This window comes from Rattus rattus, chromosome 15 (genome assembly GCF_011064425.1).
Source record: "Rattus rattus isolate New Zealand chromosome 15, Rrattus_CSIRO_v1, whole genome shotgun sequence".
NCBI classification, from domain to species: domain Eukaryota; kingdom Metazoa; phylum Chordata; class Mammalia; order Rodentia; family Muridae; genus Rattus; species Rattus rattus.
In genome coordinates, this window is record NC_046168.1 from 36598436 (window position 1) to 36622133 (window position 23698).

General features: G+C 45.3%; 1 protein-coding gene across 2 annotated transcripts in view; it reads right to left on the reverse strand.

Moving 5' to 3' along the window:
• Tnfaip8 (TNF alpha induced protein 8) overlaps window positions 1-23698 on the reverse strand; it is a 113997-nt gene that overhangs the window by 44765 nt on the left and 45534 nt on the right. The window contains exon 1 of one of the 2 annotated variants that reach the window (XM_032885857.1): window positions 17496-17679. The exons of the other annotated variant lie outside the window; for it this stretch is intronic. Within the exon in view, the coding sequence (XP_032741748.1) occupies window positions 17496-17508 (13 nt within the window). The 5' untranslated portion in view covers window positions 17509-17679. Of the gene's footprint in view, window positions 1-17495; window positions 17680-23698 lie in introns of those variants that run through there. 2 annotated transcript variants of the gene reach the window in all.

Here is a 23698-nt window from a genome sequence, read left to right on the forward strand (position 1 = left end):
TATATACCCAAGAAATAGGTCTGGCTTCTCCAAAGAGATGATAACAGCGTCTTCCACAATAGGTGATATGTGTGACTTCAGAAGTTACATTCTTCATAGGGTTTTTAAGATACTTTCCTGTCCTTGTTCTTCCTTCATATATGGCCTGGGAGGGAACAAAGTGATGGGACCCTAGGTGTTCTCTGAGGTGCAGTGGTTAGGGCAGGGGGATTTAACTGCCAGGTCACATGACTCTGCCACCTTACCATTGGCCTGAAACATATACAAAGGAATATCCTCTTTGCAGGCACTCTTCATGGCAAATTCTGTTAAGTCAAAACTCTTGACTCTTGGTTGGTGAGAGAATTCAACTACACTCTAAATTGAGGGGCTCCTTTCTCTTTCTGTGTCCTTTAAAAAATTTCTCTGATTTTCCATCTTGCCTCAGTTTACCTCTCTGGCATTTAGTTTAGTCTTAGGGATTGATGATGGCTGAACACTCAAATTTCTGAAACTTCTTTATTGCTAAACAGGAATGGAGAGTCTGTCTATGCAGGGGTCAAAGTCTGGATCTGAGAAGGTCTCAACTTGGAGAGGCTTTTCACTCAATGGGAAACTAGCAGAGGGACACTGTTAACACAGGTTTTATTTAAAGTCACCCCCTTGGGATCACCATGGTCATTTTAAAGACATGTAACTAAAGAAAGGAGGTTATATGACTGTCAAGTCACTGAATGAGGAGCAATGGACTCTAGGTCAGTGTCTGTAGGCCGGCTTCCTTCCTGTCCCTGCATCCGGGCCCTTGCTTCTATCCAGTTGCTCGTATAAAAGTCAGTCCTCCCTTCACAGAGGAATACCTCAAAGATTGCTACACTGGAAGGTCACCACAGAGTTTACAGCTGGCTGTCATTCCAGCACAGACTGCTCTAATCCCTGTTCACATGCTGAGATCACTGCTTCAAATTAAAGCCATTCCATTCCTGACATTTAATGCTTTAAATAAGCTATAAATTTAATAGTCTCTATTTACTCAGCTACATGAGACCACAAATGTGTTGGATCTCTTTTTTTAATTAAAACTTCAATTGGGACCCCAATTAAGCTTCCCTGTATACGAAGCAATCAGAATTAAGGAAGAAAACAAACAAACAAACAAAACAACAACTAGCCTCGATTTGAGCTTTTTGGCCTTCTTATAGACAGTACAGCAGAGCCCATGCTGGTTAAGCCTTGCTTACATTAAAAGGGCTCTCCTCTATTCCCTGTCTTTAAAAGAATTTCCTCCAGAAACAGGCAAGTTGTTAAGCCTCTATTTGTACATCTGTAAAATGGGGTTGATGCCATGTATTTAACAGTTATGGTGGTAAAAACAAGGAGGGCTAGGTACACAAACTATAATGTGCCCCTTATCTCTTTCACCTGTATTTTCATGAATGAGGCCAGACTGGTTTGGGCTGTTTAGGAATGTCTGCTTGGAACCCTACAGGCTGACCCAGATTGAGTTGGCAAAGCCGTGGATAGCGAACATACCAGGGCGGGAGTCCCAGTGAATGAGGTCAAATGGGAAAGCATGAGAGGTGGGTCACAGCGAGGAATCGAAAGACTGAAGAGAAAATCACCACTGAGTTAGGGCAATATGGAGTTACACCTGACGCATGCTGGCCTTCCTGAACTCACCAGTCAAGCCCAGCCACAGAGGCACAAGTTTGCAAGCGACTACAGCTGTTCCTACTCCATCCTCCTGGCTTAAGGGATCCCCTAGACATGTTGGCACCCATCCCCACCCCTGTCTCTCTTCTCCTTCCTTACCTCTTTCAGCAGATTGACTTTCCTTAGAAGACAGCCCCATTTATAGTTAAACAGCTCCTCTTTCTAGTGAGCTGGAATTCAAGCTTAAAAACTAGAACGTTATTTCCCTTCCAACCACTACCCCTTCCTCCTCACGTTGAGAAAATAATTTTGCAATGAGATGAGAATAGACTTATAACTGAATTTTCTTTCGGAGCAGCCTAAGAGAGACCCCCTTGCACTGGCTGGCTGATCGTCGCTGCAAGCAATCTGAGCTGCTTATGCAACTTCCCAGCGCTGATGGCCTGCACACATCTGTGATCCATTACTGCGAAGCGTTCAGAAGCCAGAGCTCTACTTGGGACCTGCAGATCACCTCTTCTCTCTACTTTGTGTTCACTTTGAGGATCTGGAGAACTATGCCAAGCTGAGTGGCGAGCCCTGAAGGACTGCATTGAGCAGAGAAGATCGGTTTGTTTATTTGTTTGTTTCTTGCAAGTTTCTGAATCAAATTTGAAATCCCGAATGCTCCACATGTGGAAGTCTGAACTAGACTTACTCAGTCTGAGATCTGTTTGGCAGTTAACCTATGCCCAGTTGTCACATTCTGAATCTTTGATGTCAGATCAGACAAGAACAGAACCTAGGAGGTTCTGACCAGGTGCCAAGTAGTCACAGTTTAAGAGACAGAAGAGGCGTGTGGAGAAACTCCGGGATGGATGGACGGGTGGACTTTCCAGGTGCAGTGGCCAAGGCTGACACGGACAGACAAACTCAGCAGGCGGTAAAATGTGAGCTGAAGTGGAACTTATCCAAACAGGGTTCAGGGCAAAAGGAAAGGCTCCTTTCTGGTGTGGATCAGGACTTTTTTCCACTTGAATAGGTCAGGTTCTGAAACCGGTTTATTTGGCCAGTCCCTGAAGAAAAGCTATGGAATATGTGTCAGTTGAGCCTCAGAGCATGGGGTGCGTGTTCTGTCAAACACCCCATCCGAACCGTGTACATGCTACAGATTGTAATATCAAACTCATGCATTTTGTAGGGGAAAAAAGGGTAAAAAATCATTAACTTTCTCAATCTGAAATCTATTTCCACTGACTTTTTTAAAACTACTGAATTCAGCAAGCTCCCCTTACATGCCATTTAATTTTTTTTCAATTTCAGCTATGATTGACCAGATGCAAATAGTAATGACATAGCACCTGGGGCACTGTCCACCCTAATTTTACCTGGGAAAACACAGTGATGCAGATCTGAGACTTCATCCTCTCCTGACCACTCTCTGCACCTCTGCCTGGCCTTTGACCCTGGTAACCCTTATGCAGGAAAAGTCAGTGATACATTTGAGACTATGTAGTTTTTGAAAAGTTGTTAGATATGCTTGACCAATGGCTCAGTAGTAAAAGGTGCTCACTACCAAGCCCTGGAGTTCACATGGTAAAAGGAGAGAACTGACTCCCTCAAACTGTCCTCTGACCTTCACGTGTGTACACACACACACACACCTTAAATAAATGTAAAATGAAGAAAGAACGACCATCAAAACGTTGAGAGGGAATAACCGCAAATCTCCATGTAGCGTACTGTGATGTTTAAGTACACTGTATGTTGATCAACACAAGGCACTTGGATCCCTCATCCTTGTCAATATTTTCATTCCTTTGTATTAAGAACATTCAAAATAAAATTTTAAAAAGAACATTCAAAATGTTCTTCTGTAGTTATTTTGAGGTATCCATCTCCCCAGAGCAAATGTTTCTAAAAGGAAGGCAACTCTAGTTGATTCCAAAGAAATCACAACCTGTTCTCACGCTAGAAGCAACACTCACTCCACAGCTCTCTAGAAAGGTTGAGGGATGGGCTACTAGTCTTGAGTGACTTCCTAGGAGGTCTTCAAAAATTAATATTGACTCTATAGTTTTACTTTGCACATGACTCTAATTCATTCCTGACTAAATCGGCACCTTAGACTCTCATTGGTTATAATTGTGTGGCCTCAAGTTGCTGATAAGGACTCAGAACTGTAGCTCTGACCTGTTCACTTTGGGAATCCATGTATCTCATTCAGGGTACGACCATAAACTCACCAGGGTACCATGGCATATTATAGCCTGGGGGCAGGGGGGACAGAATAGCATCTAACCTCCCACGCAGTGCACAGTGCATGAGCTTCTGTCGCTCAGGCTGGTAACAGTTTAATGTCACACCGTGTCTGTATGATGACATCATCTTTCCAAAGAAATGTGATAAACACAAGAGTTCAGCGAATGGAAACACAGAACAGGAAATTAGGGTTGCAGGACCCTATCTGATCTCAGGGTTGGAGAAGCGGTGAGGTGACTCAGGACAGACTCTCTCACTTCACATTCCAAGTCTGTTCTTCATTACCTATCTTGAGAAAATTCGGGGGCCTTTATCCAGCCACTCTCCCACAGCTGATAGAAGTCTGTGTGTATTCAGGACAGCACTGCTGAAATTTTATAGGAAGAAGTTCCCTTCTGGGTCTCGGTTCTTGCTTTCTTGGCATCTAGCTACCTAGTGCTTTATCAGGGGCACTGGTTGTGCATCTGACTGATTCGGCTCCAGGCAGTTCCTTCTGGCATCCTCTTCAGGTGATGGGCAAATGTCCCAAGTGAGGAAACCCCTTATGAACAGAGTCCTCAGCAGCTTAGAGAGTGAATTTTCAGAAAGCTCTACCAGCAGAACAAACACCCTAGTGACTTCACTGCCACCTGAGCCAATATCTAGAGTGGAGGAAGCTGTTCTTTCTTGTTCACTAGCAAGCTCTGTATTTCCTACCAACCAGCACCCATCAGAGTTCATATTTCTTCTTAACACGTTGGTGTTTTTTAAGTACTATGTTTATCACTGTGGTAAAACACACATGACATACAAATTAACATGGCAACCATTAAAAATGTATAGATTAGTGATATGTTCATATAACTGTCACCACTATACATCTCCAGAACATTTTACATCTTGAAAACTATTTAATGGGCTACTTTCTGCCTCTAAGACTTTGGCTACTCTAAGTAGCCCACGTATCTAAGGGCTATACAGAATTGGCATTTGGCTTTCTTCACTTAACTTCATCCATGTCAAGTCGTGTGTCTGAATCTCCTTTTAAAGGCTGAGTAATAGTCCACGTCATCTCAGTAACACATCTTCAGTTGTTACCTGTGGCTACTGCTATAGTTACAGAAGCAGGGGCATGCTTCTGACACCATAGGCGACAATTTCGATTATGTAACCAGAAACAGAATTGTAGGATTCCATTTTCAGTTTTTTAAAGATTTTTAAGTTTTCATTTAAGAGAAAGAGAGAGAGAGAGGTTTTAGGTGCCCATGGAGGCCAGAAGAGAAAGTCAGACTCCCTGAAGCTGGAGTCATAGAAAGTTGTGAGCCATCATGTGGGTGCTGGGAATCAAAGTTAGGCATTCTGGAAGAGCAACCAGTTGTCTTAGCCTCTGCCCATCTCTCTAGCACCTCTACTTTAACAGAAACCACCACAGTGTTTCCTAGCTAATGTTTTTTTAAAACTTTATGTTCAAATTAACATATAGCTTCCTGATTGAACACCGACAGATACATACAGTCCCTCACAGGTACACATATGCCATTCATAAATAAAGAAAACAATAAAACTCCTTTTTAATCTTTCAATTTAAGTATATTTTATTCTTCATAGGATCACAAAGTTGTTAATATATAAATACTTATCAAATTGGCCGTGTACTGTCAAGTGCCTAGGACTGGTGTGCTTGAATGCTGCTTAGTGCCAGTGTACCTAGAAACACCCACCCCTGCAAGCGCTGTCAGGGGCCATCTTGGCCGGTGTTTGAACACCTTGACTTTCTTCCTACTCAACATTCATTTTTCCCCTACCACTGGGGCAACAGTGGGTAGAAGTCTGGTGGTTATCACTCCTGTTAGCTACTCTATCTCCCCTTTATTTTCAATTTCAAATGCCAATCACAACGTTTCCGGAGTGGCCCTTTCTCCCATATTCCTGCACTGACCAGTCAACTCACTATCCAGTTGTAGTGCTTACAATGTTTAAAGTTGGTTTCTCCCAACAGCATGGACCGAAAACCCCGATACCTGCAGGGATACAATACAACAGTCCCTACCTCCCATAGACTGCACCCCTCCAAGTGACACAGATAAGCAGGGCTAAAGGTGAGATACCACTCCCAGGGTGCCAGCCAGTGTCTCCTCTCCCAGACAAAAGCAATAGCCATGTAAGAAAGCATGAAAAGTGTCTCTGGGACAAATTCATCAGCACGTGCCCACAGTCTCACTGACACAAATGGGTTAAAAGGTAATCATACAGAAACCTTCGACATTAGCTTCCACTGACTGGAAATTACTTACAAGAACCCTGTGCAGTCACACAGCAGGCGAGGGTTTTCAGGCTCACTCTTTTCCCGCAGCGACATCCTCTTTGCCTCTCTCAAAGCCAGACTCAGGCCAGACTCAGGCCTCCCCCTTGCAGTGAAGCCTCCCGAGGTCAGGGGTGAACTTCTCCATGCAACTCCTACTGTTGATGAGCTTGACATCAGATGTTCTCTGGGGCAGATAACTAACTTACATTACTGCAAATACAAGTTATCCCTCATGTCTGTTTGCCCGTCTTCCTTTCTAGTCCTATAATACATGTTGGGTACTTTGAAGAGGCTGAATAACGAATAAAATAATCACTTCAACATCTCATTATACTGAGTTGTGACAACATGTAAGAATAAACTTTATTTCCTCCACCCATAAAGTATATTATGGGGCCATCAAAACACAACTCTGCTATCTTCAAAGAAAAAAATAAAGTTTAAAGGAGCATTTGCTTGCACTGTAGAACAAGGCTGGTAATCTGCAACTATCCATAAATCTCGCAAGTTTCCAAAAATTCCTTCAGAAAAGGAGCCAAGAAGGACGTGGCTCTGCCAGCTGCGAGCCTTCTGTTTTACAGTGTGGGCCGAGTGGACGTACTCTCTTATCATCCTCGTAAACAAAGTGTGGGGGGGGGGGCACATGCAACCTTCCCAGAAGATGTTTGCTGGCTTCAACGAATGGGCTGTGCTTATCCAATGAATGGACTGAGCTCCCTCACCAACTACACAGCCCACCACAACCGGCTTCCAGATCCTTAATAAGACAGATTGAGCAACATTCCACTTCAGCTGATGGCGTTTCCAGAACCAGGAAGATACCAGCAGCTGCTGCCACTTGACAAAGCCCGAAGTCGCCATCCTCAGATTGAAAACTTTGTTTCCTTAAGTTAAGAACTAACATCCGGCTACGCCAACGACTTGCATACACTAATAAATCCCAGATGGGGATTCCAGACACCTCTTTACTCAAGCCGTGAATTTCTTTCAGGCGACAACATTCTATTAAGCTGGACTCACAGCAGTGAGCCGCCCCTCAGAGACTACCATCATTTACAATACACTGTGCTTTACGGAGCCAGTTCCGGATCCATCGTTGCATAATGTGCAATTAATTTTGACATTTTTTAATGCCTGAAAAAAATCTGTTAACGTAAAAAGGCAGCAAATTAAGAAGGCTGGTACTGTGGAAGCAGAAACTATGAATAGTGGTCACCAGAGGCAGAAGGGGAGGGGGTGGTAATGGGCACAAAGGAGTTGCATGGGAAGAACTAAGTCCCTGTATACTACAGGATAGATGAATGAGTATCATTTACAAAAATTAACTATTTATTGTATAAAGAACCAGAAGAGAGGAGTCCAAAGTTTTCTGTCACATGGAAATGATAAATGTTTCAGGGGCTGGAAATAATAGTTACCTTGATTTTATCTTTAGACATTTTATAAGTGTGTGTGAATGTGAAATCACCACACTGGAGCCTGTAAGTATGCCCAACTACCATTTTAATTAAACATTAAGAAAAAAAGGAAAATCCTTTAAAATGAACCACCGTTTGTCTCAGGTATCTTGTTATTTGGCCCAGAACAAGAAAAAACATTTCTCTTGACCATAGCCCCAAATTCTGACTCAGCAACCACATATATGTACAGATGTTAAATCACGTGGTATTAACTTACACGTGTCACCCACTACAATATCCTACAGGCTCCGTGTCACACAAGCCCCATCAAAGGACACGCCTCTGAGCAAGATGGCGGGCTCTGCGCTGTGGAGGACTTCAGCACAGATCCTCTCTCACGACAATCCTTAAATAAGAAATCTTGAGTGTTGCTTTCAACACTCACTTCTCGTGAGTTTACAGATCCTCAGAGGCATTAAGTGGCTGGCCCACAGCCACCAGCCCGGGCTGAGACTGCAATGGGAGTCTTCTGACTTTAGTCCATGCCTTTTATCTAGACTCCTGTGTCTCTGTTTGCAAGGTTAACCTGTCACACAGTTTGGAAGAAGGACACAGACCAGTAAGAAGCGTTAAGAGTGGATACCACTCGGAGGCTTTGAGGCTGGCTGACTAGGGGAAAGATGTGCAGACATTAATAGAAAAGAGGAAGCCACTGCAGGAACAGGTGTGACCAAAGGAAGCAGGCCCCACTTCACACGTCGAGGGGTGCTAGGAACCCTGTGGGAGGAGCTTCAGCCTCTTCTCCAACTGACTGCCCATGTAAACAAAGCTTCCGGGCAGCTCTCAGTCTTGTGAAATGAGACAAAATATCCACTCTTCACCAAAGTCTGTAGGGCACACTTTCGAGAATTATTACCTTATTTTATGTGAATGGGTGTGTTACCTTCATGGATGACTATGCACCACGTGTGCGCAGGGGAGGTTCAGAAGACACTGTTTGAGCCCCTGGAACTCAAGTTACAGCTAATTGTGAGCCACCATGGGGTGCTGGAAACCAAACCTTTGGAAGAACAATCAATGCTCTTAACTACTGAGCCGTCTGTCCAGATCCAGGAAGATACTTTTTTGATCAAGTAGGCTATAGTTAATCAGACACTTATACAACATAGAGTCCAACATTCAACCCCCAAAACTAATAATGGTGACCTTTTTCCATTGTCTTTACACATAGGAAATCATTCTGGCCCAATGTCAAATAACAAAACGATCAGAATTCAATTGACTGATCAGGATTTCCCTTTGCTTCTAAATGTTCTTTTAGACGGCATGTTCCAATACACGGTATAGAGTAATTGTGTCTTAGAGGGGTGATGAGGGACACTGAGCTCTCAGATCCATAAGGTAAAGTTATACACAGTTAAAATTTACCTCAAACATGCCTTAAACAGTCCAGAAAATTCACCACTGCCGACATGCTCTTGTATGTACACTGCTGGGAGACTCCTAACTGTGTGCCTCTCCAACTGTCAATCAGATATCCATGCTCTTCCTCCACACTCAGATCAATTCAATTGCCAGCACTTTGCTTGGCCTCCCCAGCAAGGAACTCTCCGTTTTGCTTCTGGTCTGAACCTCATCAATAGCCACTCTTGATTTCATACAAGCAAGGTAGACCTACTTGCTCTTGACTGGGTGTTGAATGCCAGTGGCCAGGATGTCCTGACAACTGTCTTTTCCATCAGGGCCAGGTGCCTCTCAGCTTCAAATGTATATCAAAGGAGCGTAGGGAGACCAAGCAAGGAAACCAGGGCTCACTCTCCGCTCTTAAGAAAGCTACGTCTTCTCACGTGCCATTTCTATTGACCTCTTTCTCCATTCCATAGAGATATTTGTAGAGCCCCCGTGACTTACAGGAAAATGGTACAGATACCAACAGCTATGGTGTTGGTCGTTGAAGAGAGGTTGAAGGGAGGAAGGGGCTGAAGAAGGACTGTCTGACATACAGCATGACATCCTATAGAGCAAAAAGGAATGAGGTGCATGGACGTTCAGAGAACCTGAATCCCACCTGGGGATGGTGTCGTCATGGAAGACCAGCCAAAAGACACTCGGGACGCAGACGAGGTGGGGTGGTGGGGGGAGGGCCTGGGTGGTCTTAGCAACACGGGCAAAGACCCACACACTTCAGAGTGATCAGTGGGAAAGGAGGGCTTCACTGGCGAGGAAGCCACTGGTAATGCTCTGACAAAAAGGATTTTGTCACATGGCCAAAGATAGAAACCAAAGGGTCTGTGTCACAAGCCAGCTTTAAGCTAGTGGAGAAAGCATGGCGGGCCATTCATTTACCAAGTTTCCCTAAAAGTGAAAGTTATAAGGCGCCATTGTTTTAAAAAAAAAAAAAAAAGAATCTGACAATCTTAGTCCAGGAGTGGGAGTGCCTTTTAAAAGAAAATATTTGAATTTCCATCGTTGTGTTAATGCCAATGACAGCCACAGGGGGTGAGTGGGTGCCTTGGATCTCTACAAAAACACACTTGCAAGGATCTGCCTGGGCTCTGGCCGGAGCTGAAATAATTGAAAAAAAGGACAAAATCAAACCCTTCAACTTCCCTGGGTAGTGCTGGTCCAGCAGCTCTGACCCAAGCGAGCCTGGGGCTCCTGAGGCCTCAGCTGGCCTCTGATCGAAACAGGAAATACTCTCGTTAGAGAGGCAGTACTCAGTATGAAACTCTTGCCCTACTTCCTGTTCTACTGTGAGGCTCTTTTGAAAAAGACAGGCATTCCTTGGAGGAAGGGGCCTGGGAATTACTAACATCTGACAATAATTCACCGGTCTCGTTGTTTTGGGGGGGGGGTTTGTTTTTGTTTTTTTCATTTTCTGCTGAGGTGAGGGCTCCGGGGCACCTGGGTAGAAAGCAGAGATGTAGAAATTAAAAGAATATGGGGAGTATTGGGTACAGAAAACAGCCATTACGGCTCCCCTCCCAGGTCTGGCAGGCTAGTAATCCCACACCTTCCTAACACCAAGAACAGACAATGAGGCACAGTCAACAGACAACTCACAGAGCTGGAGAGTGCAGTTCAAAAGCTTGGGGTTCCTGATCTGCAGCAATGCAAATTATCTGAGTGGCATAAGATATTCAGAACACTTTTGACTGTGATTTCCATTTCTGCCTCTCTGAATTGTTTGGGCCTCGAAAGGTCAAATATGATGTTCACAAGGACACAGTTTCCTTCCCTAAGTTTCCAATTTATGGGTGAAGTTTTTGGAGGTCTTGCTTATTCCAGAGCCAGCCAATTTTCTAATCTAAGGTAGAAGCTAAAGTCAAACGCAAAAAAAAAGAAATCCGGTATCTCTCACTCTAAGAACACACAGCAATGGCAGACAGTCAGTGGGCTTACATCCCTGACACCACACTGGCCAGGCAAGTCTTCTTCTGCTTCTAACTCCAGCGCTGCTGGTCACAACCTCTTTGGGGGTGGGGGTCACATTTCAGATATCCTGCATATTAGATATTTACATTATGGTTCATAACAGTAGCAAGGAAATGATTTTATGGTTGGGCTCACCAGGAACTGTATTAAAGGCCTCAGCACTAGGAGAGTTGAGAACCACTGACTTGCACCGTTCACCACAAGCCTCTGGACCGCCAGTGTCTTTCTTGGCAGTCGTTTACATTTCAGTATTTACTGTGAACCACTCGAATGCCTGTCCTAACAGCGTTCGTGCCGGGGTGAGGCTAGAGCTAGTCACTGCAGGTGAGTTGTGGTGCAATACGATTACCGATGTACAGTAAACCTCAGCAGTGTGCAACAGCACTGCAATCAGACTACAAAACAGAAGTGCAAAACTGCTTTGAGACCTGGCAGTCCCTGGAAAATAACATGACTGACCAGGCTTTAAAACCACTTCTCCAGAGATGTACTGCTGTGGGTCACCCGCTGATCTGGGTCACCCACTGACTTGGTCTCACGGACCCTGTTCCTGTACTGCCACAGATGCTCCAGAATACAAACCAGTATCCTATTCTGGCTTGGCAAAGGCAGCAATTCCATTCTGTGAACTGTGGCCACATTTGTTTATATATCCGGTTTACAAACAACAACGCTTGGAGCGTCTCACGCCTGGCAGCCCGCCAGCTAAAGCCTCTTCATAGCTAATCTGTAGCATGCGATACAGAAATGGTGCCATTGCCTCTCTGTGTGTATGGGTCCTCACAGAGAGGAGTCGAGTCTCTGCAGCTACCTATAACTCAGTTCCTCAAAATACAGTCCACCACAGCCTGCAGAAAACCCAAGAACCAGGATGCTAACACTCAAAGATGAGTTCATTTCCTCATTCTTCAAACTTGTTCACAAATGGGGAAAATGGGTCCATGAAGTTCAAGCAACAATAACCAAACGTCACATAAGTCACACAAGTACCTTCTCAGAAGCCAGACAAATGCACCTCCAGAGCTCTGTGGTGCCCTGAAAGCAGCCTCCTGTAACCCCAGTGATAACACCTAGCCTGCCCTCTAAAATCTCACCCAAGAGCCCCTGGTAGGCCAGCCCACTCCAGCTTTTCACTAGAGTTTGGGCCAAAGCCCACTGCTAACAAGTTAGTTCTTGCTGTGGCTGGCATGAATGTCCTTCTGCAACGAGGGAATTACAGCCAGCTGGGGACACTGCTCCAGAGTCAGACACATAGCTAGGGAATTCATCTAAAAACTAGAGTGGCACCCCTCTGTGTCAACCAACGCACCCCAAAGCAGTATTTTCCTGACTCTACAGCTTTCCCCGTCACCAGCTCATGCCCTGAGTGTTACCCCAGCTCTTCTTCTGCCCCCACCACTCACTCCCAGGCAGGACTCACCTACAGCAAAACAAACTCCTAGCTATTCACGCCCAGTCTCAAAGGGGTTATAGTTCCAAGAGCCTTCTTATCTTGATTAAAGTTAGTAGAATAATTCATCAAACACAATAACTAACCGCTTATAAGCCTGGTCTTTGCAGGAGTGTGGTTATACAGTTGTTTTACAAAACTATATAGGACTTGAGTGTTTATAGTGACACGTAAATGACAATAGTTTGAAGAACTGTCTGTAATAAATTTTCTCCATTTACAATAAGTAAATCAGTGTTGTCTGTGATACCTTGAAGATGTTTTATTGACCTTTGAGAATTTTTGCATGTGATCTATCATGACATAGTGATCATGAGATTACTGGTTTTGTATCTGATGTTAATCATGGGAAGTGGCCAATTGGGATGTAGTGAGTAGGTTACCCCATTCGCTACATCACCACAGCCAGTCACCAAACGAGAAGCAATTTAGTTAGGGAATCTGAACCAGACTGCAAGGCCTGGTTCCTGGACTTCATCCCCAACTCACAGCTCAGGGGCTTCCTAGCCGACCTCATAGACAGGCCCTGTCCTATGGGACTGACTGACTCCCTCCTGACAGAGGGCAAAATGGGCAAGATTTGTAGGGTAGGACGAGGTGGTGGAAAGGTCTGCACAGGTAAAAGCCCCGTGTTCTAAAATGTAAGGCACCGAGGTAGCGAATCAACAACGCATTACTAATACAGGAAGAGTGAGTTAGAGGCTGCCTTTGAGGATGTTCAGAATCAGCTGGGTTTGGGAGCTCATCCCTCTAGTGCCATCATCCAGAAAGCAAAGGCTGGAGGATCTAGGGTTAGATGCTAGCCTGCCCTACATAACAAGACCTTGTCTTCAAAAACAAAAATTAAACAAACAGAACCAGAAAGTACTCAAGATCCCATAGCTGCGGCTTTCAACAAAAACCACAGCAGTCAATCACAGTTTAGCACACCCACTCTGAGCACACAGCCAATCACAGTTTAGCACGCCCACTCTGCACACACAGCCAATCACTGCCTCTCTGCAGCCTCACAGATGAAACTCAGAATCCCAACAAGACGACTTTCTGGAAGCTGATAATCCTTTAAGGCTTTAACCAGCCCCTTTAGCAGCACCTTTACCCAGGGCCCTCCCATTCCCCTTCTCCCACATGTAGGCAATACTTATGATGCTCCTGCTTATAATTTCTCCCAGCAGGTCCCTATTCTTAGAGTCTCGGTACATCTGGCTAAGAAGGCTCCACTAGAGCTACCATCCTTCTGAAAACTATAAAGAAAAGATAGCACAACTCTGGGCCCCCAGGCTCCCAAAGTAATCAAAGAACTTTACTCCAAGAACTGTTAACAAAGAAGGAAAATTAATGCTCATCCTTTAGGCTCAGAGAGATTTCAGCAGGCATTAAAAAGGAACATGAAATAATCTTGGCTGGCAATTAAAAGGAAAGGAAGAAACTATACAAACAAGCATAAAAGTGGGAGATCCGGAGCTGGAGAGATGGCTCAGCGGTTAAGAGAACTGGCTGCTCTTCCAGAGGTCCCGAGTTCAATTCCCAGCAACCACATAGTGGCTCACAACCATCTGTAATGGGATCCGATGCCCTCTCCGGCATGCAGGTGTGCATGCAGCTAGAGCACTCATCCATTAAATAAATAAATACATGGGAGATGGTTGGTTATGAGTGTCGTGGTGATAGTGACAATGGTGGTGATGTAAATCTCACATCTGTGACATGAACTCTAAGAGGAGGAGAAAGAACCACATAAGAGATCCTAGGACATGTTCACACACAAGATGAATATGCCCTCTGTCACTTTCTCCACTGGACGTAGGACATAGGATGATAAAACAAGAGGCGACACTGCAGGTGACATCTCAAAGTCACCTTTTTCTGTACTTAGCACTGGTCTGACCTCCATCACACAATGATACTAGAGGACTTGGGTTGTATCCAGAGGACAGCAGTCATAAGATGCAAGGAGGGAGGGGGGAGGTTGAACTAGCTCATATACAAAAGGACAAGGACAGGCAAGATCTGTCCAGGAAAAGCTACATTTGGTGGCAGTGACTTCCAACCCCCTTCTCAATGTCTGCTTCCAAGTTAATTTTAAATACTATTTGATGCTCAATCTTGTTTTCCTGACAGCTTGGGAGATTTCATCTACATTAACTCTGCCCAAATAATCTAATCATAATGTGGGCGAGGACTAGGTCATCCGTCTACTGACTGGTAGAGAATTATCAGGAAAATACAAAGGCTTTATCTTCATTCCCCAAAACGGGTAGGCGGTGTTGGCATGGCTGTCCTTCAGGCTTGAAGAGAACAGCCCATTGCTATGGTAGCTGTGAAGTCCCTATTGGTGGATAACGGTGCACTGGGGTAAAGACAAAAGGTAACCCCACAGAAACACTGATGCTAGAGGAGTCCAGAGCACTTAGAAGTCTGAGGCTGCATGCGGCCACACATCCCTGTCGGTGTGGACAGGGTGGTGAAAGGACACTGAAGTGGAAAGGTGAATTTTTATTCCAATCTGGCCCTGCAACCATGGATGGTCATGGATGCCTGCCTTGATTTCTTGAGCCTAGGTTCCTTTGTAAACCAAGGAAACTAGACCTGATCAAATGGCTCTCATCTCACGCACAGCAAAAGGTAAATAGACGACAACTATCTGAGACCCCTGTCATCTTTCCCCAGTCTGTCTTGAACTCATCTCCTCTCTTTTCATCACCTGGGATCTAAATTAAACCGGGTGCTCTGACCTCAAGGACTTTGAAACTGCTTGCATTTTGCCTAGAATATTCTGCCTGGGATAATCTTAGCTGGCTTCCCTATTCTGCTCGGGTGCGTCTAATTTAACACGCTCAGTGAGAATTTATTCACGACTACGATCACTAATATGACTGACTAGCACATGTCCATGCAGGTATACACACATACTCGGGGCAGAGCAGGGGTCGTGGGAGGGAGAACAAACTATTTCCCTCCCCGTGTTTAAATTTTCCCTTCTTAGCTCTTAGTACTGGCTCATTTTATATTTTACTTTTCTTATGTTTGGTGTCAGTTCTTTCAACTACAACAGCTGCTCTCCAAGAGCAGGCCTTCTTCTTGCCTAGTCTACCTCCGTATTTCCGGGGCCTGAAAAAATGACTGGGATCCACAAGGAACTCAGCGTTTTCGTGGCGAGAAAGACAGCGGTGCCAACCTCTCGTTTCTTTGGCTTTCAGTACTGTGGGCTGTGGTGCCCGTGATCGTAGGTCTCTCCTTCTCCACTACCAGGATTTATTGTGTAACTACAAGAAAAAAAAAAAAAGAAAAACAAGACAACACAAGAGAAGACCTTAAGGGCCCGAGCCAGTGTTGACATGTTATCACTCTGCGGCAGAACTGCGCAAGCGCATGCCCAATATCTAGCCTAATCTGTAAATAGTCACGCTTGGCCAATGAGAAGTTCCTGATCCCGCCATCTGTCTTCAGATTTCTAGTGTCTAAATTTTAGCATTCCCCGTGAGGATAGTACATTCACCTGCTCTCACTCTTCACTTAGAAGACCCAAGAAAAACAGAAGTGGTGGCGCTTCCCTGCGCATCTCACTTCATTCCACCAGAGGGCAGCATGAGCTGTGCTGGGATCCACGGTGGGGGAGGGGGGCGGGGGGCGGTGGAGAGTGGAGGTCGCAGCCCTTTGGTTCTCTGCTGGGCTCACATTCTTTTTCACATGATCCTGCCTATGCTCATTCGCTAACTTTTAATCTGCTCTCTGGTGCTTCTTGGTTACCCATGAAACCAACGCCTTCAAAGTTTTACATGGACTGCGTTCTGCCAAAGTGCATTTCCTTCCTTTTGGAAGGCTCCCCAAACCCACTTCTTCTACAAGAGCTTCCCAAGCAAATCTGGCTCTGATCCCAGTAGTATATACACCATGACATCAGTGTATGTGTGTGTGTGTGTGTGTGTGTGTGTGTGTGTGTGTGTGTGTGTACTACATAAACATATAAAGCAGGCAGAAGGTCACGTGCAGTTCTGCACACCCAGAAGACACACATTTATCTTACATAATTGAGGTGAGAGTGACCACACTTCATCCGAAGTTATGACTCTACAGAACAGTATTGGCTGCCAAAGGTTCAGTTAATGACCTGAGACAAGTTACCTCAGCACCTGCCTATCTGTGTCTTCCAATCTCTAGTGCCTCCCATTAGTTACTTTAAGCTCTACAAAGTACTTCTTCTTCAGCCGTTTTCTTTCCTTTATTTCTTTCTTTCTTGACCAAGTCTTGCTGAAAATCCTTGAATTCACTATCTTCCTGCTTTTATCCAGCTAAGCCGTGCTAAGCAGTGCTTTTACAGATGTTCCTCACCGTGCTTGGCTCCCAAAAAGTCTTGACTATAAAAGTTTTACATAAATGTATACAAGTACTGCGCACAGACCTGTTGAGACGTGGGTATGAACCAAAATACCTTTAGAGGATGTTTGAAGAGTTCTTTCATTCCAACTCTTCACATTTTTTTTTTCAATTTATTTTAAAAATCAAATTGTTTCTTTGTAGCAACAGTAGAGGGACCAACCTAAGGTATTACTAAATGAAGGCAAAAGGTTTTCTATACGTGCAAAGTTGCTCTTTGGATAGGAGGGGGGGAAATAAGAACAAGAATATTCTGACCAGCAGTTACAAAATGAGGAAGAGAGATAAACCGGGTGGGTGTTCACAGGTTACAATGCCGCAGACCCCTGGGAATCAGAGGTATTATTCAGTTCACAAATTCAAAGAAATATAGAAAATAAACTGCAAATCTTAAAAAAAAGACCTGTAAAATCTTAGAGGCTGTGTTTTTAAGGCTCCATTTGTTCTCAAGTAAAATTATTTATCTGTATTACTCAGATGCCATTTTGACCCATGATTCTCATACCTCTCTCACCTTAACACTGGCTTCCACAGGCAGGAAGAACCCTCGATTAGTGTGCATAGCCCCTCCAAAGCCATGACCAAACATTAGCCCTCTGCATGCCTTAGGCATCTGAACATCCCACCAGATCCCAACAGACTCTGCACCCAGCATTGTCTAAGAACAGTCTTAACTCACCCAGTTTCGGCATTTTCTCCCTGTGATCTCCAGGAGGACAATGTCAATGTGTCTGGATAGAGTCACACAAGGGTGAGGAACATCCACAGTCCCATCTTACAAGTCAATTCACACCATCCTTCCAAGAAATCCACCACAAGCTTACCACACGGAAGAACACACCGGAAACTGGTCAACAGTGGTCACTTTGGAAGCTGTCCTGCTTGTTATTCGGGGTGCTGCATTTTGCAGTTGGTAGAGGAATGTGTAAGGCACCTTTTACTTGTGTTGTCACAGAGGTCTCAGCACTCACACCGAGGATGGATTGTGACTGCCCGCACTCCGTACCTGCGAGCTATGCTACGCAGAAACAAGCTTACTGTGCTAGGCACACTGGCAAAAGTTTTTTTAAAAAAAAAAAAAGAGTCAAGCAAAACAGGAAGTCTACTGTTCCAACAGGCTAGGGGGGAAAAGCAGAGACTTAAAAAAAAAAAAAAAGTAAAAGACAAAAGGGTGTGGCTCCATTCACAGATGTCTGGAGAGGAAAATTTAAAAAACAACACCCCATTCCTACCTAGCTAGTACAAACATGAATGGAGGTCTATTAATAGGAAGAATTGCTCAGAGGTGTTCTTGTTCTTGGGAGAGCTAGGGAACATGGTTAGAACAATGTTACTGCTTAAAATCATTAGCTTTTTGCTTGTGAAGAGAGGGACATATAAAGAATGGAAGTGTTTGGGCACACACAAATACACACACATATGTATGCAGCATGTATGTCTCCATAGAGATGATCTGATAGTCTCTTTAATGTCTTATCTGTTTACCTGCGTATTCAGAAGTCAGCATGGCTTACAAGCCTCCCCCAGATAAGATTCTGCCCATCCCAGGAGCTCACTACTTAGGGTATGAAGCCTTTTCCTGGTGACCTTAACTGTGAGCTCGAGCTCTTCCTTTAACCCCTAAGCTGTACACTTTCCAATGTCCTGGCCCTATTTTGTGACAGTTACTACAGTTAATACCGTCCTTGCTTGTGTTTCTCTCTTATTCCCCCAGGTAGCTGCTTTTGGATTTTACGTTTATCTTTTGCGGTTTTGATAATCTGGCTTGAGTTGCCAGGCACCCAGCAAAAAAAAAAAAAAAAAAATACAGAGTGAAATAGAATTTGCTAGGCCTGATTCAAATTCCATTTCTGCTAGTTTCTGATTTGTAGGCTCTCAAGTTCTTTAACCTCCCTGAACAAGTTTGTACCTCTGCAAAAATAAAAGTAACACAGTCAAACTCAGAGAATGTTAACACAGTTTAAAGAAAACCATGCAAAGCAAATAGCAAATTGCTTTATGCATAGTGAATTCCAGCAGTAATGGGAACCGATGACATAAATTTAAATAAAGTGACCTCTATTAATTGGGGGAGTGACCTAAAGGAAAGGGAATGAACGTCAATGTATAAACATAGAAGTACATTTATTTTTTTATCTATATAATCATATAGGAGGAAGTTACAAAATTTGTGTTTTAGAAATCGCCTTCTGTGCTCACAAAAACGTTATCTCTCCAGACTCCGGCTGGCCCAGAATGATATGAAAGCTTCATCGGTGACAGGAAAATATTAAGACAGATCTGTTCTCAGAAATTCAAGATTCCAAAGCCCAGGGACTTCCCAAACTTGGTTTGCTGATATATTCTAGGGTAATTAATAAAAAGCCATGCCTAAACGGAGGCAAGCTCTCCCGCATCCCTAAACGCACTCAGGAGTAGCTTCGCGGCTCGGTGGTTACCAGGCACTGCTCGCTCCAGATTGCTGAAGACAGAGGTACCCAGTGCGGCTGTGGAGAGGGGAGGCTGGAGGGAGCCTGCAGCCCACATCAGAACTCCCCTATGTGGGACCCAAGCCCAGCGAAGAAAGCACCAGGGAATTCCCAACACCAAGCCAGAAAGAGCAAAGAGCAGGCTGGAAGTGTTACACCCTCAGGTGGCATGTGCAGCAGGACGTCCCTGTCACAGAGGAGTCCAGACAGTGGGAGAATGCTGGAAAGCGAGACACCTGGACGGACAGCACCCTTTGAAAACTCCACTCTTCTCTCACATGAGATCTGAGCACCGGGTCACACATGCTTGGATCTGTCCGTTGTTGTTCACCTGTCCCAGCATCCAGAATTATATTCTGCTCAACTCATGTAGCTGGTTAAAAGAGGATGGGCTGATCGGGAGGAAGAAGAAGATTCTCATGTCACGATCTGCGGAGCGGTCCAACACCCCACCACCACACCCCCAGGGTAGCCTATGTACAAAATAGTTAACTCCTTTGCCCTTGGGGATATTGATACAGCTCTTCCACTCTTCCCTAAGACCTGGGTGGATTCACAGGTCTGTATTTGTTGTGCTGTCCAGGGCACATACTTCCTCATGCCATGGCAAGAGGGGAGCACACAGAATTTCCAAACCTGGACAAAGAATGTGCCCAGACTAGATATTGAGAAGAAAATTTGTACTCGAATACACCTTACTCTTGATCTCCAAGTCTCCCCCAACTCATTGCACCTCTATCTTATCTTTTTGGCAATACTGAGGATCAAAGTCAGAGTCTTGTACATGATGAGCACATGTCAGTGGAAGCACAGGGCTGTTCAAACACCCCAGCCCAAGAGCACCCCTGCACCATCAGTCGTGCGGGTGCCCTGAGTGACACACTGACACTGAGGGCCCTCCCTTTGATTCCAGGGCCATCCATCAGAGGTTTCTGCATCTCTCTGCAGCCACATGATAGTGGCCACTAGAACACCAGCTGTACTTTGTGCTCTCTAACAACTCTTAGCCAGGAACAGTCACTGCAATCCACATCCTCCCTACACCCAGGGAAAATGGGTGGCAGTTTCAATTTCCAAAGAACACAGCAGAGCAAGAGGCTCAGTAGCAGCAAGGCTGTGCGGGCACAGGGCAGGGCTGAGAAGAGAACGCCTGAGACCAATTCCTCCCACCGTCCAGAGCTATCTCCAGACACACACTCTCACTCTGGCCTCACTCCGGTGGTTGAGTATTATACAGAAACTTCCTGTGCTACCACCCACATCCTTATCGGCAGCACATTCAACAACCACCACCGCACTGGTGCCTGCACGCAAAAGATGCCTTCACGGATTACACAGGAGTTTTCAAGCCTTAGAGGGAACTGGAAACATCCACGAAAACACCTTGACCTTTATAGCCTGCTATTCCCAAGAGGCTCCCAGGCCCATTGTGCACAATGCTAGACTGCCAACATCAACTTCATTTTCTGTGTTAGTGTTCAGCGTCCTCCTCTTAGTCCATCAGTCTCCTCCCAGCTCTCCTCTTTCCCAGTCCTACCTAGCTTTGTCAATGGCCCACTACAAATCAGGATTTAACCAGAGTTCTCTCCTCTTCTCACTTTGCTCTTCTTCAAGAGGGAGGAGGTCATTGGTGAAGGTGACCTGATGGAATTGTTCCAAGAGATGCAGTGCCCGAAGCTGGTACATGCTCAGAGATGCCCTCTAGATATTCCACCAAAGAGGGACACACCTGGCGGATGGCCTAGCTTAGCATGAAGCCCAGAGCCCAAGCCTAGTCATGCTTAGGGAAAGCTGACAGCTGAATGGCCACCCGCTGCCCCGCCATGAGAGCATGATGCTTACCCAGGAGGTGGGCAACATCTCCAGATTACAGACAAGGAATCTAAGCGCCATCTAACTCTCTCATCTGGGTCGGGTGGTGATACATGGGTGCATCGGGTTTGCCTCTTTTCAGATTCTTTGGCTGATAACTCCACAGAAAGGTCCTCGGCTCACCACACAGCACAATGGGGGCAGTCTGAGAAAATAAACAGGGCACCTGGACATCAACCCCTCTGGGACCAGGGAGAGTAACAAGCTAAACTGCACAGATGCTGCTGGGATCAGCAATGGCACAAGTACCAAGGTTGGGGTGGAGATTCCCCAAGTCTATCACTGGAGCCATTCAAAGCCTCGCCCAAGCAGCTGCTCAAACCGTGATTCCCAATCTGTGGGTCACGACCACTTTGGAGGACTGCATATCAGATATTTACGTTACGATTCATGAAAGTAGAAAACTTAGTTATGAAGTAGCAACAAACATAATTTTAGGGTTGGAGGGTCACCGCAGATGAGGGACTGCATGAAAGGTTCGCAGCATTCGGAAGGTTGATGCTCTCCTGTCTATCAGGTGTTACGCGCTGCTACAGTTTCAAGTATGCATTTTATTAAACGTTATTCTTTCGGTTTTCCTCTTAGGAGCTTGTACTTTGGTATTTCCAAGGGCCTTGCTACCATCTAACCATGTCACGCAAGCAAAGAAGATGAGACAGCATGGCCATGAAGTGAGCGGGTCTGGGGACTCAGTGACCAGGGACGTCTGTTTTCTTGTACAATTCATTCATAGCCATTCCAACCCTCGTCACGCTTGTGCCACCAGTGAAAACGCTGAGTGCCAGGCTCCAGCTGCAGCCGCTATGCTGGCACCTGGATGTGGTTTATTCTCTGCCGAGATGAACAGAAGCAGAGGCTCTGGATTTTATAACATCCTTACGCCACACAAAACAGAACGTGATCCCCAGTAATAAATTTTTTTTTCTTTTTTTCGGAGTTGGGGACCCCAGTAATAAATCTTAACCTAATTAAATTCTCAATTGGCTAAGAGAACCTATCCAGTCTTGGAGTAAATCTCCCTATACATTTCTGGAAATTCTATTTAATGAGGCAACACAGAATATTTTCCAACCTGACATCAGACACTTTCCAAGGCCCTGGCCCCCTGCATTGGCAGTCTGGCCAGCCACTGCTTCTGCTGTGTTCTCATTGGTGCGGCCCCCACTGGCTTCTGTAAACATTTCCCACAAGGTGTCAAAGGTGGCTCCGTGGACACAACATCCCAGAGATCCCAGTAGAGCATTTCCAGTCAGAACACTTTGGTCATTATGTGGTAATATCAATGGGTCTGTTTGCAAGCACAAATTTTAGAAACATAATAAAAATAAATTACAGAAACAAGGTAATGTTTTCTAGTTTTCTAGTGCTTGCCAGAGAGAACGGTGTATCAAGCCATTTTGGACCCGAGTCCATCTGTATGCAGAGCCTACATGCTGTGCACAAGTTCTCCACTGCCTCCTCCCCAATAAACACCTTTCTAATGGAAGAAGGAAGCAGACCGTACCTCATCCCCTGCAAAGTGGTTAGAGTTGCCCCTTCTCTTCCACTAATACAGACCTACACAGCAGGTGAGGACACAGGAGCCCCAAGTGCCCTGTCCAGTGCTATTCTATCAGTCTCTGTCTTCTTTCTGCCAGTGAGAGCACATATGACAGTTTAATCTGAAAAATGTCAGCTGACAGTAAAGGGCTGGCACTTGGTACTTGCTGACTACAAGGCTAACTCAGAAACGAGGACTCCATGAGGAATCAGCCGACATTCAGTGAGGCTGGCCAAGAAGTGACTATACACATAAGTAAAAGATGTAGATAGAGCCATAGGCAAGAAGAAGGAATGGGGATGGAAACACTCCGTGGCTGGGGCATTGATGGTGCATGCCCAACACCGAAGGACTAGCAGTCTGGAAGCCCCAAGAACTGGGCCACAGCCCGAGACGGGGCAAGGATGGCTTACTGTGGGCAATGGAGTCCGGAAGGCACGGCCGGGCAGCCTGTGCATGCACCGTTAGAAGCAAGGTCTGAAAGGCAATTGTGAGGAAGGCAGGGCTAGAATACACAGCTCGTTTAAGACACTGTCAGAAATGTATATATCATCTGGTGGGAATGTGACACAAGACAAATGCCTGGAAGGCAAAGTGGCAGTAAAGATCAAAAGTCTTATAACTACAGTCCCTCTGAACCACGTCCAAGCACAGTCAATGAAACAGGGGAGAATGTAGACAGCCATTATCTAAGGAAATTGTATAGATTATGACAAACAATGAGAGCTGAGCAGAGCTACTTGATGTGATAACACTGGCTATCAGCATTGCTGGGGAGGCTGGGGCAGCTGGATAGAGAGGTCAGGGCTAGCCTGAGCTACCCACTGAAATGAGATGAAGTGACCCAGGGGAGCGTGGGGAAGTGGGTTTGGGTGGAGAAGACAGACCCAACTCTCTAAATACCATTCGAAATCCCACAGACTGCCATGCCACACAGTCTTTAAACAAACCTGTGGTTGAGGACACGGAGACCCTCACGAGGGCTCTGAGAAGGTTCACATG